Source organism: Labrus bergylta, chromosome 13 (assembly GCF_963930695.1).
Source record: "Labrus bergylta chromosome 13, fLabBer1.1, whole genome shotgun sequence".
In the NCBI taxonomy this organism is placed as follows: domain Eukaryota; kingdom Metazoa; phylum Chordata; class Actinopteri; order Labriformes; family Labridae; genus Labrus; species Labrus bergylta.
This window is the reverse complement of record NC_089207.1, coordinates 22,574,976-22,589,791: the sequence shown is the minus strand read 5'-3', so window position 1 is coordinate 22,589,791 and position 14,816 is coordinate 22,574,976. Positions and strand designations below refer to the sequence as shown.

The 14,816-nt window shown below is 38.5% G+C and overlaps 1 protein-coding gene across 1 annotated transcript in view; it reads right to left on the bottom strand.

Annotated features, from left to right (window-relative positions):
- Positions 1-14,026, bottom strand: part of asic4a (acid-sensing (proton-gated) ion channel family member 4a) — a 77,254-nt gene extending 63,228 nt beyond the window's left edge. The window contains exon 1 of the mRNA XM_020641093.3: positions 13,016-14,026. Within this exon, the coding sequence (XP_020496749.1) occupies positions 13,016-13,591 (576 nt within the window). The 5' untranslated portion in view covers positions 13,592-14,026. The remainder of the gene's footprint in view (positions 1-13,015) is intronic.
- Between the last annotated feature and the right edge of the window lie 790 nt (positions 14,027-14,816).

The following is a 14,816-nucleotide window of genomic DNA, read 5'->3' as shown; positions in this document are numbered from 1 at the left end:
CAGGTACCTCTCTTTCTGGAACGGGCTTGAGTTACCCCTCTTTTTTTCCCTCAGTTCAGGGTTAACAGACAAACAAACCTGCTTTCTGAAACAGGCCTTAGGTCAGTGTGGTGCTGTTGATACTGAATGAAAAATCACCCACAAAAACAATCGATCAATCTTTATTTGTATAGTGCCAGTTCATAGCAAATGTTAGGCTATCTCAAAACACTTTACAGAAGAGCAAGTAAAAGACCTTACTCTTTGTTATACTATCCAAAAAGCAAAATTTAGCAAAGTTACAGCGGCAAGGAAAACAAATCTTTGAAAAGGCAGAAACCTTCAGAATAACCACTCATGTTGAACTGCCATCTGCCCAAACTGTTTTTGGGGATTTGAAAGTGGGATAGAGGGATGAAAAGAGACTAACAGAGCAACAACAAAAACAACTATATTGAATGATGATAAAAGTATGTGTAGTATTTGCAGTAGTGTGCAACATTGCTCTTTGCCTGTGTCGATCGCAAACCTCATATCTGAAAGCCCCTTCAGAGTCCATCTCCACAAACCGATTGGTCTTAATCGCTCCCATAAATAAACTGTCCCACCGTTTGCATTTGCCTTTGAAAGTGTAGCGTTTCTGAATATGCTACGCATTTCTTTTAATGTGCATGGTTTCAGCTGTTGCTGAACCTACTGTATGCACTTACCAGTCACTGTAAGTAACATTTAAGTATGATAATACAACTTGATGATTATGATGACTAAACAAGGAGGACATATTGTGTTAATTATGGAAGTTGAACTTGAGCAGCTTTAAGAGTCAATGTATAATAATGATAAAAGATGTAAGGCTGACACTAATAGTTTTAGCTATAGGAGGGGGCTCTTCAGCAGGCTATCCACAAAAAACAAGACGAGGGAGCTCAGGAGCTCATTGGAAGATATTCTATTACAATATTTAACTAGCTGTTTCTGCTAATACTATACTTTTATAATTATTACCAACATTGAATCTTTAAATGTATTTCACTTTAACCTTTAACAAAATTTTAGCAGATGGCTGTTCAATGTGAGTCTGGTTCTGCTTAAGGTTTCTGTACATTTCTCTGGGACAAAGGTATATTTTTATACTTGGGGAGCAATCTGATAACCTGGTTTTACATGACACATTTTTTTCCACAAAAGGATTGTTACATCTGTCTTTTGGGCTTGTCTTTTCTTGTTTACTGCTCTGCAGCATGTGTTTGCTTACCCTTGGGGAGCCCAATCAAGGGGAAATTGCATGTTCATGGCGCTGATAACACAGACTGGGCACAAGCAGCAGACACTTTTGCTTTGGCCAATTTATCTGAGAAACAAAAGTTTTTCTTTGGAAATATAATTCATATTACAGTGTCATCTTGAGCGTGTGGATTTTAGCAATAGTATAACACCTTAAAAAAAATTCAAAAGGATACATTTAGCCTCCATCTGTATTTTATACAAACATTTCTGTTAGGTATAAATGATTTAAAAAGAACAGGTGATTATGCCTAAGAAGAAGCTGAAATTATCCATAAATATAGCAATCTAGGTTAAAAAAAAAGGCTGCTCTCTCTAAATTAAAGGAGGGCAAAAAAATCCCATATTTCTTTCAGGAAAGGACCTCAAACAGTTTTATTTTGCTCCGTTTCTCACCCCTATAGTCCATAAACCACAAGCCCAAGAACTGTCTAATGAGATGCTAATCTTGACATTGCTGGTGTTTGGAGGGCTGAGGGTTTTATTTATTCAGTAGCATCTACTCTGTATACAGGCGATGTCTGTTGAGATCAGGCCAAAGTCCTGCATAACCTGCATTAAAGGAAGGCACAGTTAAAGGTGACCTCTTCCCAGTATCATCAGAAGCTTTGTGGGGTTTGGTTCTGATTATTTTACACATAACTCAATTCTTACTGAGGGTAGTGGAAAAGTAAAACAGGCTTTCATGTAGTCAAATTTAAGGATCAAAGTTCATGTTACCTTTTTCTTAAATAGTTTTGTGGGTAAATGTAATTCTACTACTAATTATCTGGAATGTATTGATTGACTTCATACCTTTCTGATATTTCTTTCAAAAATGTTTTCTTCGCAGTGAGATGTCATGCCATTGAGGTGAACTTACTTAGAAGCTGAGTCTATCAGCAAGGAAACGCTGCAAATAACGGCTTGATTTGGGACACTCGAGCAGCATTCGGCAGGTGGAAACAAGAGGGAGGCTCTAATTTTGCTCTCTAGCCAGATGGTCCTAAAGCAAGGCTGCAGCATATCTCACTGACCCCACTGTTTCCTACTGAGCTCTTTCAGCCACAGAAACTGTGCCAAGAGGTGTGGCCTCTCTCTGAAAATCACCTTCCTCAAGGCTTTACAAGACCCTCTTCAGTGTATCATCATAACATAATCATGTCCGATATATCTATTGATCAGTCCACAATACACCTCCACTGGAGCAGCCAAATAGTATCCTTAGGCTAAGCTCTTGCCAAGAGAAATATGAAGACACCGATTAGATTACACTGATCTTCAAATACACACTAGATATATTAGGTAAGGGGAAAAGTCTCATACTTCTGTTGCTTCAGGTGAAGCTTGAAAATGTATCCAGATGTCACACTTTCCTAGAAGTTGCTCAATGTCATGCTAATTGATTATTTATCATTACCTAAGCACACTAATTAATTGCCATTTTAAGGGCATGCTTTAATGGAAGACATATTCAATCTGTCTCTGGGGATCGCTTTCATCATCGTATACATACCAATTATTTATTAATAGCCGACTAATTCTCTTCAGAGTAGACATGGTGAAGGTCAGAGAGGAAGAAAAAGGCACAGTGATTTGTGAGTGAAACCCACTGACATTTATCCCTTTCCATGGACTTTCAAGTTCTGTTTAGAAGGCTATCGCTAACCCTTTTGCTTTTTCTCAAAGTGAATGTCAAGGACATGGGTAAATAGCGATGCCATACCTCATTACTGGTAATATTTATTCTAAGGAGATGCCCTTATCACAGTGTTTATAATCACTTGGATGAGACAGCACTTTTGAAAAGATCTGTCATTTTCTCCCATTTACTTCCTGGGGGGGTTGTTAAATGAAAGAGCTATTTGTCTTTTCTAGCCATGATGCATGTTATATGCGTTTCCTTCGTTGTAAGATCAGACAATCACATTCTGAGTGGGTCTAATTATAGCAGCCTCCCATAATTTGCAATGAACTACTGCAACATGCCGACATCTGGTATTAAAATAATTGGCACACTTAGGACGGGTCCGTGGCATTTTACAGATGTTCTTGTGTACTGTTTAAAATGTGTCAAAACACCCATTAGCTGGCTCTGAGATGGCATTTACAAGGCAAAAAAAAAGTAGCTAAGAATTTAAACCTTCCCACTTCAATTGCTCAGTCTGCTGTCAAGGGCACTTGAAATGCCACATCTTCAAACTCTTGTTATTTAGCTAAAAGAGCATTGGCAAAAAAGATGTGAACACCCATTCAAAGTTTGCTTTTCAAATGTGCTACAATGTATTATCGTATACCCAAAGGGGAAAAAAGCAGTCGTATATCGCAAAGTCTGGCGAAAAATTGTGTACATGCTGCAAAACTGTTCTGAGAAGCTTGATTCTAGGATAAATTGACCTGACTATTTCAGCACACTAGGTGTGTTTGGCGTCGACAGGTTGTGCACTAGACCTTAAACACTGGAGAATGGGGTTTAGCTTGATTAAAGTAGTGTTACTATGAGGATAAGTTACACAGCACATGGACACATATTATAGGGTAACATTTGAAGCTACTGTATAATACTGTATTTGTTTAGAAAAATCCATGCAGTCTTTAGAGGATACCACAAACAACAAATTATGTTTCACTCACAGATCTAAAAGAAGAGTGGGCTATCTTCTTTGGGAAACTAGCATATTGTGATTATCAACACAGCTCCAAGACATAGTTAAATAGGTTTGTACATTTCTACACTTGCTATGATTTTTTCCCCTATGTGTCTCATAAATAAAATCATTTAATGTGGTCTAGGTAAAAATCTAGGACAGTGGGCTATTAATGGCCAAGGGACTCCTCCCCCGGGGCAACAGTGTTAATCGGAGCAATAGGTCTCCTTCCTGCAGGATCAATGTCAGCACAAATTTCAGATTGCTTTCCTGATGCGTGCCAAGTTATCTGTGATTCAACTTTAATAGGTTATTGAACGGAGACAGCATTTAGGGAGCAGGACCGTATTTCATGTTATTGACCGTCAAATGCACACAACTTTCTCATTAGCATGCATTAGGAAAACAAGGAATTAATCTTGACAGCACCATTGGGGAACATGACTACAGTTACACGCTTGTTTAAGCAAACAAGCCTATATTAGCTCAACATCATGTTAGGAGGGGACATGAGAAATATAAGTAAACAGATCTTAGCTGGTACTCAAGGAGAAGCATGTGTCAAATGTAGTAAGCAAAGACAATGATGTGTGTTTTTCTAAAAATAAATAAAACATTGCATTATACATAATGATAAAAAAATGTACAATCTTAAATGTTGCAAGACCTCAGTGCATCACAGCTTTGCTCACTGTCACTTTGGATAAAATCATGATTTTCAGCATGAAAGCCACCAAAGATTTGTAGTTCATATATCAGTACCTCTGTTATGCAGCAAAAAAAAGGTCTCCATGTTTGAACACTTTGAAAACCAAATTGGTACTAAAATGTATCTATGTTTATGTTTTTCAGCATTGGATTAGTCTCCACTAACATAGACATTAAACAATTCTGCACATGCTTATGGAAATGATACATCTATATTAACATTCATGCTTGTCATTCCTTTGCTGTCAGCAAGCAATTTATACTGTAATGCATTTGCTCTGACATTTCCAACACACAAAATACAGTGCTTGTAAACTCAAAATTAGTGGTGGCAATCCAGACTCGGTGTGCTATATCAAATGATATTTTGCTGCACCTGAAGGTCAAGTGTTTTGTCAGCACAGACAGACACTGATGATAAAGCTGCCAACAACAAAATTTACAGTTCACATGTAGCCAAAATAATATGAAGATTTTGTTTCTGAGGGAAGGGTATGATTCTGAGTTTATTGTACGTTGAGGGGAAAAAAATAGAGAGGCACTTTACAAAAAAAGGTATTCTTGAAGAGTGATAGCATATTGATATGTGTAGAAAACATTTTACCTTGTTTTTCAAACTCTAGTAATTTTGCTATAATTGAAACAATAACACCAAAACAAGTATTATTATTTTAATATACGTAGACCAACAAATATAATGGAATTTGTTTTTTTATTTTTATTTTTATATTTTTAAGTGCAATTTTCAAATTGCAATGTCATTTCTAACATAATATATAAGCCAATTAAAAAAAGTACAATCCTGTGCAAGTCATTTAATAAAAATAAGTTTAGCTATATTTGTATGGCAATTCTTAAAAAAGTACAAAAGTGCATTTCATACAGGAGACACAGTTCACAAGTCATATTCCAAAGTACAGAAAGGCAGACATACAAATGTACATACAGTAAATCACACAAACTAGAAAACATCTACTAACACAAGCAAGACAAACAGGTTTTATAAAATGACGACCCAATGAAATGAAATCCACTGATGTACTGGGGATGACTTGTTCCAGACGAGTTTAAGAGCTGCCACATGATCACCACTGGATATTCTAAATGTGAACGAGGAACATACCCCTGGCAGATGTTTGGAGAGCATGTTTGCTATAAGTGCTCAGTAATTTGGTTGAGAAGGCAGGTGCCAGGTCCCTTAAATGTAATGAATACAATTTTGAAATATTTGTTATTTACTGGAAGCTAACAAAGGGAGGCAAGAATAAGACTGATATGATACTGATGGCCAGTATTTGTTTACAACCTAGATACTGCATTTTTTACCAATTCAATTGCAGTCTAGAAACCTAAGGATTTGTAACACCCAGTCATTATAATTTATATTGATTGTAAAAACATAAAACGATTCTTGAGAAATGAAAAATACTTGAAATTTGTTGATAGGATTAAAGTTGCACTGAATTTGGATCTGCCATTTGCCATCTGTTTTAAAAATCAGTATAAAGACATAAACCAGGGTCCCTTCACAGCAAGCGCCTCAATGATGGTCAGAAGGAATTTTTTGACTTTATGGGATCGATAGATAGATAGATAGATAGATAGATAGATAGATAGATAGATAGATACTTTATTGATACTTTAGGGAAATTCAAGCACTATGGACATTGCACTGGAGAACAAAGTACTTTTGTGCATTCTCTGCTTACCCAACCTTGATGTCATTTGACGAATCATCACATTCATCCCCCAAGAGAACGCTACAAGGAATGCCAAATACCATTATACAGCAAGGCATGTTCAGGTAGTTTGAAACAAGAAGTCATACTGATTCAGACAAAATATCACACCTGTCATAACACCTTAGTGTTTATGTACTTTAATTCAAACCTTGTTTGCATAACCAAATCCAACAGTGAAAGAGACTTAGAAATGGAATGTTAAAGAGCATGTTTTTTTAGACAAGGTTGTGCGCAATGTGTACGGTAACAAACTCAAAAAAGCTGCAAGGGGCACGGGCAAGTGTGTGACATTAGACATAATTCAGAATAAGGGCCAAGTGTCCAGCCAAGCGGACAGGCAAGGCCCTTCTATTCATACATATGCCAGGGGTAAATATTCACTGTGACATTTGGGCTGTGTGCTATTTTCATTGGCTGAATTGTAGCCGACTGACATTTTCATCCAAGTAACATTGGCAATGACTCCTACATTTCAAACCTTTTTAAAATATCAAATCCATGGAAGGTGCACACAATGAGTTGGAATACTTAAAAATATGCTGTGAGATGTATCTGATGTTCTTGCCATGAAACAGTCACAGAAATATCAAGAAAAGTGACCTTATGTCTCTCTTGACAGATTTCTCAGTTGGATTAAATGGCCTTTAATTTAAAAAAAGAGTGCGTCTCAGAAAGAAACAACAAGCTAGCTCATAAATGTCAACATAACGTTTAATTGGCATTATTGGATTTTTCAAATCTTTTTTTTTTAAACACTGCAGGTTTCTTTTGATGTTTGATTTGATTTTCACTTTTAGTTCAAATTTTCAAAAGGCTTCCTGGGGTATTTACGCTCTCTGCTCCAAATGATCCCACACAGTGTGTTCTCATTTGAAACCTCTGGTGGATGAAGTCCACGCTCTTGAATGTACACTCCCTCTGTGAGTAAAATAAGCCAATGCAAACTGTTACTTGTGTATGATGTATTAAAACATGCTGTAAGAGACATTGGTATTTGGATCGAGTAAAATAACAGAGAACAAAATAGACTGAAAATACATTTATTAGTCAATTTTACAAAAACATGTTCATTATTGTTTTCCTGTAAAAAATATGTTTTTTATACTTTACAGACAAAATAATAGTTTAAGTTAGCTAAGTAGTTATTAAGGAAAAATCACTTTTTTGATTGAACTATAACACATTGTACGTCGTCACTATTTTTCTGTCCACCTACTGCATGCACTATCTCAGATAAAGTAATTAAACAGTAAAAGCAAGGGAAAAGAAGAATCTCAAACCCATTAAGTGACGGTGGCCTAAAAGCAAGTTAATTTTTCAGAGGAATTTCCACTAATGTATTCAGAGACTAGGAGACATGACAAAATAAAAAGCCCACACTGGCAGCTAAAAAGAAAAGTGAGCGTTTAAAGTGTGCTTGGCCAAATATTTTGATAATCATAGTAATCTGCACAGTGAATGCTTTTCATCGTCAGATTATAAAATGAAAGATGTGAAGCAGTGCTGGAATACATCATTACCCAAGAAGGAATATGAGTCAACATGGTTTTTCTAAAAAAAAAAAATGCACACTCACAGCAAAGAAATATTTATTAGTGACTCCAACAAACATTTTTTTCAGGTCTTTTCCCTAATGAACTACTGATTGAGTTTTTTAAGCTGTAGGCAGTTCTTTATAAGGAAGTATTGATAGGTTTAGTTAGCCCAAAACATTGGACCTAGCCATCAAATGCCACAACAGCAGATTAGAACCAGCAAGGTGTAAAAGATGTAGACACACTTTCATTTGCACAAAATAATAAAACAAGATGCATTTTCCTTCTTGCCTCGATCCCAATAAAATATTTTTTTTTTTTTTGGGAGGAAATCAAACAGACCTCAAATGTGCAGTCTCTATCAAAAATGCCTTTTGACTTGTTTTAGTTAGATCCTTGTCAATTTTTGGATTTAACTTAATTAAAATGCTCATATTGCTCTGTATATTGATTACTTGTGGCTGGATATACATTAAAAAAAAATAGATATCTTGTTGCAAAGATCAATTCTTTCACAACTCTTACAGCATTAACTAATGCAGCTGAGACTGGACCCAAAACACAGGCACAGGATAATTAGTCAAACCAGGCTTTGAGAAGGAAGGGCAGGGAAACAATCTGAGAGAGGGATGTATTGATCCTCCAGGGAGGGAGGGGCATCCAGTCAGGAGTCATGATCAATCTTGCAAGCCAACTCTCTCAATCTGTGAGTGAACCTGTGTGTGCGTGTGTAGGGAAGTATTCTATCTACACTATACACACTCTAAACACACAATTCTGTGTGTGTGTGTGTGTCTGTGTGTGTGTGTGTGTGTGTGTCTGTGTGTGTCTGTGTATGTGGCAGCCGCATTAACACTACCAACAGCTTGGTGTATGACTTGTCAGAAAGAGACAAATGTCTGTGTGAGTAAAAGACTCCCAGGGGTCAGGGAGGGGGGTTCAGCAGTACCACCACATCTAAAGCCTTTATCATTGAGTTAAAAGCCATCCCTGAGCCACAGACTATCCTCATCAAACACAGCGCTCCAAACAGTAGCATATAGCGAGAGGTCTTAAAACCATCTCAGGGAGTGATAGAAAAGGTAAATCCTCTTGAATATAAACTGTTTGTATACCAGTGTTATCCAGGGGATGGTCACAGGTGGGCTTCATCTGATTAGACAGTGCTGATGCATATCAGGAGAAGCAGCCGACCAATTGCACCGTAATTCATCTTCGTCTGATATGCTGGAGGAAAAGGAGAGGGGGAAGGTGGGGAATGAGTACCGCAGGACTGAAGTGGGTTGCAAAAGCATCAGTCCCGCCTTTACCCTCAAAGATACAGGAGTGTTCAGTTATTTCTTTTTTGCATGTTGCATGAAAGGAAAAAAAGAAAACAAGAGTAGGCAGCGTGTCTATTTGTTTATGGAATGTGGAAGATGTAAAATTGTTCAGTGCTGGCCTCCAGGTTTGGATCAGATATCATACAGCATTCTAAGCTTGCAGGGACACCCACAGCGCTGGAACAGTATAGGTGGCTAATTGACAGGCTGTTTGAGACGAAGCCAGTCAAGATAGCCAGTCACTTTCACGCTCCCACACTCTTCACTCTCTACCAGAGGGGAAGGCGGTTGGCTCGGAAAAACATGAGTATGTGAGGATGGGGGTGGGTATGTTGTTTAGGTGAGTGCAGAATTTGGACCCAAACAGGGAAGTAGATGTCACTCTCACAGTCATCTGCAAATATCTCACACACACACACACACACACACACACACACACACACACACACACACACACACACACACACACACACACAAGCATGTACAAGGAAGTCTTCACAGGACCCACAGATCACATCTAACATAAAGGAGATGATGTCACTGTTGAATCTTGTTACGGATGAGTCGGCTTGAAAAACACATCAGACCATATCAGTAAGAGACTGAAAAGTGCTGTTACCTTGGACCTTCCTGGCTTTCACTTAGCAAAAAAAGATGTTTCTAAAGAGGTACAGCAGGACCAGACATGTCCATAGCACTCATCCTTTAGATTGAAGCTCAATGTCATCCACTGATTGAACAAATCCTACAGGTAATCTACAACTCTCACTCTTGTGCTAAGTGCTTTTTTATTATGTGCAATGTTTTCTGAGTTTTGCTATTTATGTTTGGGCAATTTATCTTTCATCCTTTAGTCCTATCTTTTTATTTCACTTAAAATATAGGATAACTATGAGAAATGAACCACAAATGTAGCATTTGATTATCCATACACCCACGATGGGGCTTCAGTCAGTGTAATGACAGATTGGAGGTGGAGAGTTTTTCAGTGATGTCCCCGTTAACCCATGGTTTTATAGATCACCTCACATGTCACCCTATAGCTGTTTAGTTATCTCCATGAATATATGCAGAAGGGATCTGTCCTTGCTGAAGGCAGAATCTGATAATGCAGCTGCAAACACAGCTAAAAGTCACAGCAAACCAATTCAGAGCTGTGTTTAAAAAAAGCCAAAGGGCTTGCTGCTCTGTGCGACAGCACCACACAATAGATGAACAGTTATTGGACTGGAAGAAAAATAATCTGTTTATTCATGGCTTGTTGAATCAGCTTTATCTTATGTGATTTATCCGAGTCAATAATGTAATCTTTAATTATACAGAATGGCCTTATTAACTACATCAAATAATTATGTCAGTCCACAATGCTGGAAGGAGGTAAACAAATCTCTTTTCTATGTGATTATATATTTCCCATACATTACAGCAGCCAAACAATATTGCTTATTTAAATCCTTTGAGCAGTGAATGGACTAAAAACAATTCCTGATTTTCTGTAATGAATCAATAAATTAAAATTGAAGAAAAATGATTTACAAATCATTTTCTTGTAATTATTCGAGCATTTTAAAGCCCATATTTAAGACAGTCAGTTTTAACTAAATCCATTAAATGTAATGAGCTAAATATCTGAGCTCCATGAAATAATGAAACAAAATGTTAATTAAGGGCTTTTGCACACCCTGTCTACATGAAAGCTGGATTGTTAAAAAAACAAACTTGCATTTCTCCCAAGAGACCCACATCCATGTAGCTGTTAAGAAAATCAAACATCTGGAACACCCAGAATGATCAGTCCAAAGGAAACACATTCATAGAAGCCGGTCATAAACAGGCGACCCATGAGAGGAAAATGAATGATCTTGTGCGCCAGAGACTTTTCATGTTTTTGAATCTGTTTATGTGATTGATAGCACATTACTACTAATAATAGCTTTCTTTCTAAAAATAAATAAATTGTGATTTGAAGGACTAAATGAGCAAATGTGTTTTATTTGAACTCTAGTTTTTACATTTGCTTTCCTACTTCGTACCGCAACTCCCTGTCCTTTCATACTCTCTCCCTATGCAGTCCCAGTTGTGTTCCCCACAAGGACTCGGAGTAAGTGATTTGTCATGCGTGGTGGCAGCAAGTAGCCTGTAACAAATCCAACTGACAGCCCCTGAAAATGCAGATCACATAACCAACAGAGAGGAAACAGCATCTTAGGGAACTTTTAACAGGATCTTAATCTGTGATGAAGTCAGTCTACATCTAAAGGGCGCAATAAGATGTTTTCATAGACTGTCACAGGGTGGACATTCCCTGGTTGTCAGAATTGTCTTCTAATTAACGTATTTAGGGAAGACTGAGTGTCAAAGGACATCGTTATAAAATATGTTAAATCATAATATTAACTTTAACAATTATGTTTTTGCTTCATTATGAATTTAAACTTTTTAGCTACCCCAAAGAGCCTGACATTTCCTTTTGCGTGATAGAACTGAGAACATTTCCTATATGCGGCTACCATTACAATGTCTAAGGTAATTCTTAGTCTCCATGTAAGGACCTACTCTAAGACAACAACAAAAAACCCCAAAATTAAATACTTCATGACACTGTTAGAATAGATGAGAAAACAGGGAGATCTTCGGTGTATTTTCACACATTATAGGTAGTGTAGTGTCATTCCTGTGATAAGACAGAATCTTTAGGTCTCAGGAAGGTGAGCATATCAGTGTTCAACATACCCTATTAAGACTTGACAACCACACTTTATCATCACTAAAGCAATTGCATATTCTTAATCCTGCAGGAGGGATGGGGAAATCCATCTCCTGCAAGGACAGTGCCTTTAATAAATAGTGCACAGAGCACAGGCACAAATTCTCCCTCTTTCACCTGACCCCCCCTTTATCTCACTCACACACACGCGCGCACACACACACACACACACACACACGCACACGCACGCACACACACACACACACACACACACACACGCACACACACACACACACACTTTCCCTCTCATGGAAATTGTTTCATTCCTTTTAGTCAATCTGGCTAATGCAAAAATCATGTATGTCTGTCCTTAAATATTTAATCTTAACAGCAGCAAGATTGAAATACAACGTTGAAGAAGCATTACTCCAACTCTGCTGAAAGGTACAAGAGCTCAGAGAGAGAGAGGCAGCTGCTCTGCAATGTCAAAAAGAGAGATTTAGAGCAAAGGCAGACATGGTAAAGAGAGAAAGAAGAGACTGCTATTTTCGATGACAATTTTGTTGCCATGCACTCTCACTCTCAGCTCCTGGAGTTTGGAGGTAGCATTAAAACAGTTTTCCATAGAAAAGTATCCAGACACAAACCACAGCTGTCTGTTTTTCTTCTTCAGCAGCAGCCTTTGTTCTTTGACATTATAGATTCTGGTAAAGGCTGAAACAAAGGACTGAAAAGAAGCACTGTTGCTCCTTAAAACTTAACAAGACGAAAAACAATTATTGGCTCAATGACGGAGCCATAACCATGATTCTTTGCATGCAGATGTGTATCATCAGAAGCACATGGACCCTGGATATGGATACAAGCACAAAAAGTATTTCAATTCCTCTTTCCTTTGTGGATTATTTTACTTCAAAGCTTATCTGTGGTTTTGAATGAACAACACATTTCTCGCAAAGTCTGTAGGATTCCTCTGAATGTTTGAAATTTAAAATTGAGAAATGTTAAGTTGAGAAAGTTTTACCTCAATGAAAAAAGTTTAAATAAAGACCATACATTATTTGCCATGAAGTCAGGCAAATCCAGAACTTCAAGAAACTTTTTCACTTACCACGGAGAAGTCCTCAACAGAACAGTTCTGTCCACTGAAATTGCAGCTCATGAGCATCTCTTCTAACTGATGTCCTGTCCTGTTGAAGATGTCCTGCATGTCAGGAGCAGGATACATTAAATCAGTTGGTTTGTGCCCATCCTTGTTTTTCGGGGGCAGACCTGTCAAGTTAGCCAGGTGGTAGATATCTGCATCAGTTAGCGCAGAAAAACGAAAGCGGTTGATGTTGCAGATGGTAACAGCAGGGAAAACCATCTCTGGGGTTGCCTCTTCATTCAGAGCTGTGATATGAGGGTGCTCCAGGTAAGAGATGGCACACTTAGCCGCTTGGTACAGAAACAGTGCCAGTGAAGTCAAAAAAGCAAGAGCCCAGATAGTCTGCCGGATGCCCAAGCGACCAGATACAAAGATGTGGTTAATTCCATGAAGGGAACAGGAGTTAGCAAACCTGGCCAAGTCCTTAGCCTTAGGTGTGCAGCTCTCTTCAATCAGGCTCTCCCTGTCCCCATCCTGCTTGCTTTTCTGCTTCTCATCCTCCTCTGCAAATTTGATTTTGCAAACAAATTCGATAGGCATGGGGGCAGCCAGGTCTGCGTTTTGGTTTTGTTTTTGGTGGCAGCTATCAGCCCTGAATCACTTCCCTCCCGCTTCTTTGGCTTTTTCCTCCGAGCAGGAAACTACTCAGGAAAGAGGGGAAAAAAGACAGGACGGAGTTTGTTGCTGCTGCTGCCGCTGCTTCCTCTTCTATGACTGATAGTGCTGCTGCTGCTGCTTCTGCCGCCACAGCTCCTGGTGACTAGAGCGCTGCTGCTGTGCTGCTACTGCTCCGAACGCTTGTCTCACTACTTGATCAGCTCACACAGTCTTGCTTATCAGCAGTAATACAGCTGTCAAAGGAAAAACAACCTTGCACACTGACTCAGACCCACTGATGAAATGCAGCATTTCGAGCTTGACTAAAATAGGCACAGGGTACTTAATAATTCATGAGAAGGTAACACTGTGATTATTTCCTCCTCACTGGCGCAAGTCGCAACTACCCCCAGTCGTCCCTTCACTACCCGCAGACAGCCCGCCTCCTGCTTAATCCACTTGTTTGGACGGTGCTTTCATTCTGAATAAAGTCGGTGTCAAAGGTTGTTCTTTTTAACATCAGTTGCTTGATTTGAATCACGGGGGGGTCACCACTTTGTAATGCTTCCACCAACATGGTCTATAGCAGAAACCTAATTGAGACAATAATAAGGAGTCAGAGATGTGGAACTGAGCACAAGCAGCTCCTGGCAATCAATCTTGTCTAAACAACAAAAAAAGTAAAACGTTATTGATTGAGCAAGCATGTCTGTCAGGGATTAAGAGAGGCAGCACAAGAATGTGTTCTTATCAGGAAATAATGATAGCATCTCAGGACTCCTGCACGAATTTAAATTAGTGAATGTTTCCTGATCTGGACGCCGACACTGCTAGAGATGTTGAAATGAAGTATTGATCTGCCTCTGTCCCTATCCTTTACAGTGCCTGTCTTAGTGCTGTTAATGGCCCTTTTCCAAGTTGCCAAACAAAATTATGCAAATGTAGGGCAGAAAAGTGAGATCCCTAATGCATGTTATTCCCCTTTAAATGGAATTAGTCATGCAGGTCACATCACGAGAGGCTGGGATCTCCAGAGAAAAGGCATATTTAAAAGTGAATTCAACCACTCCCAACACATGTGCCAAGTCCAAGAGAGCCTGAGAAAGAAGGGATGACTTAAAACTGCGGAACAAATAAGGGTAAAACATATTTGCTATTTCTCACCATC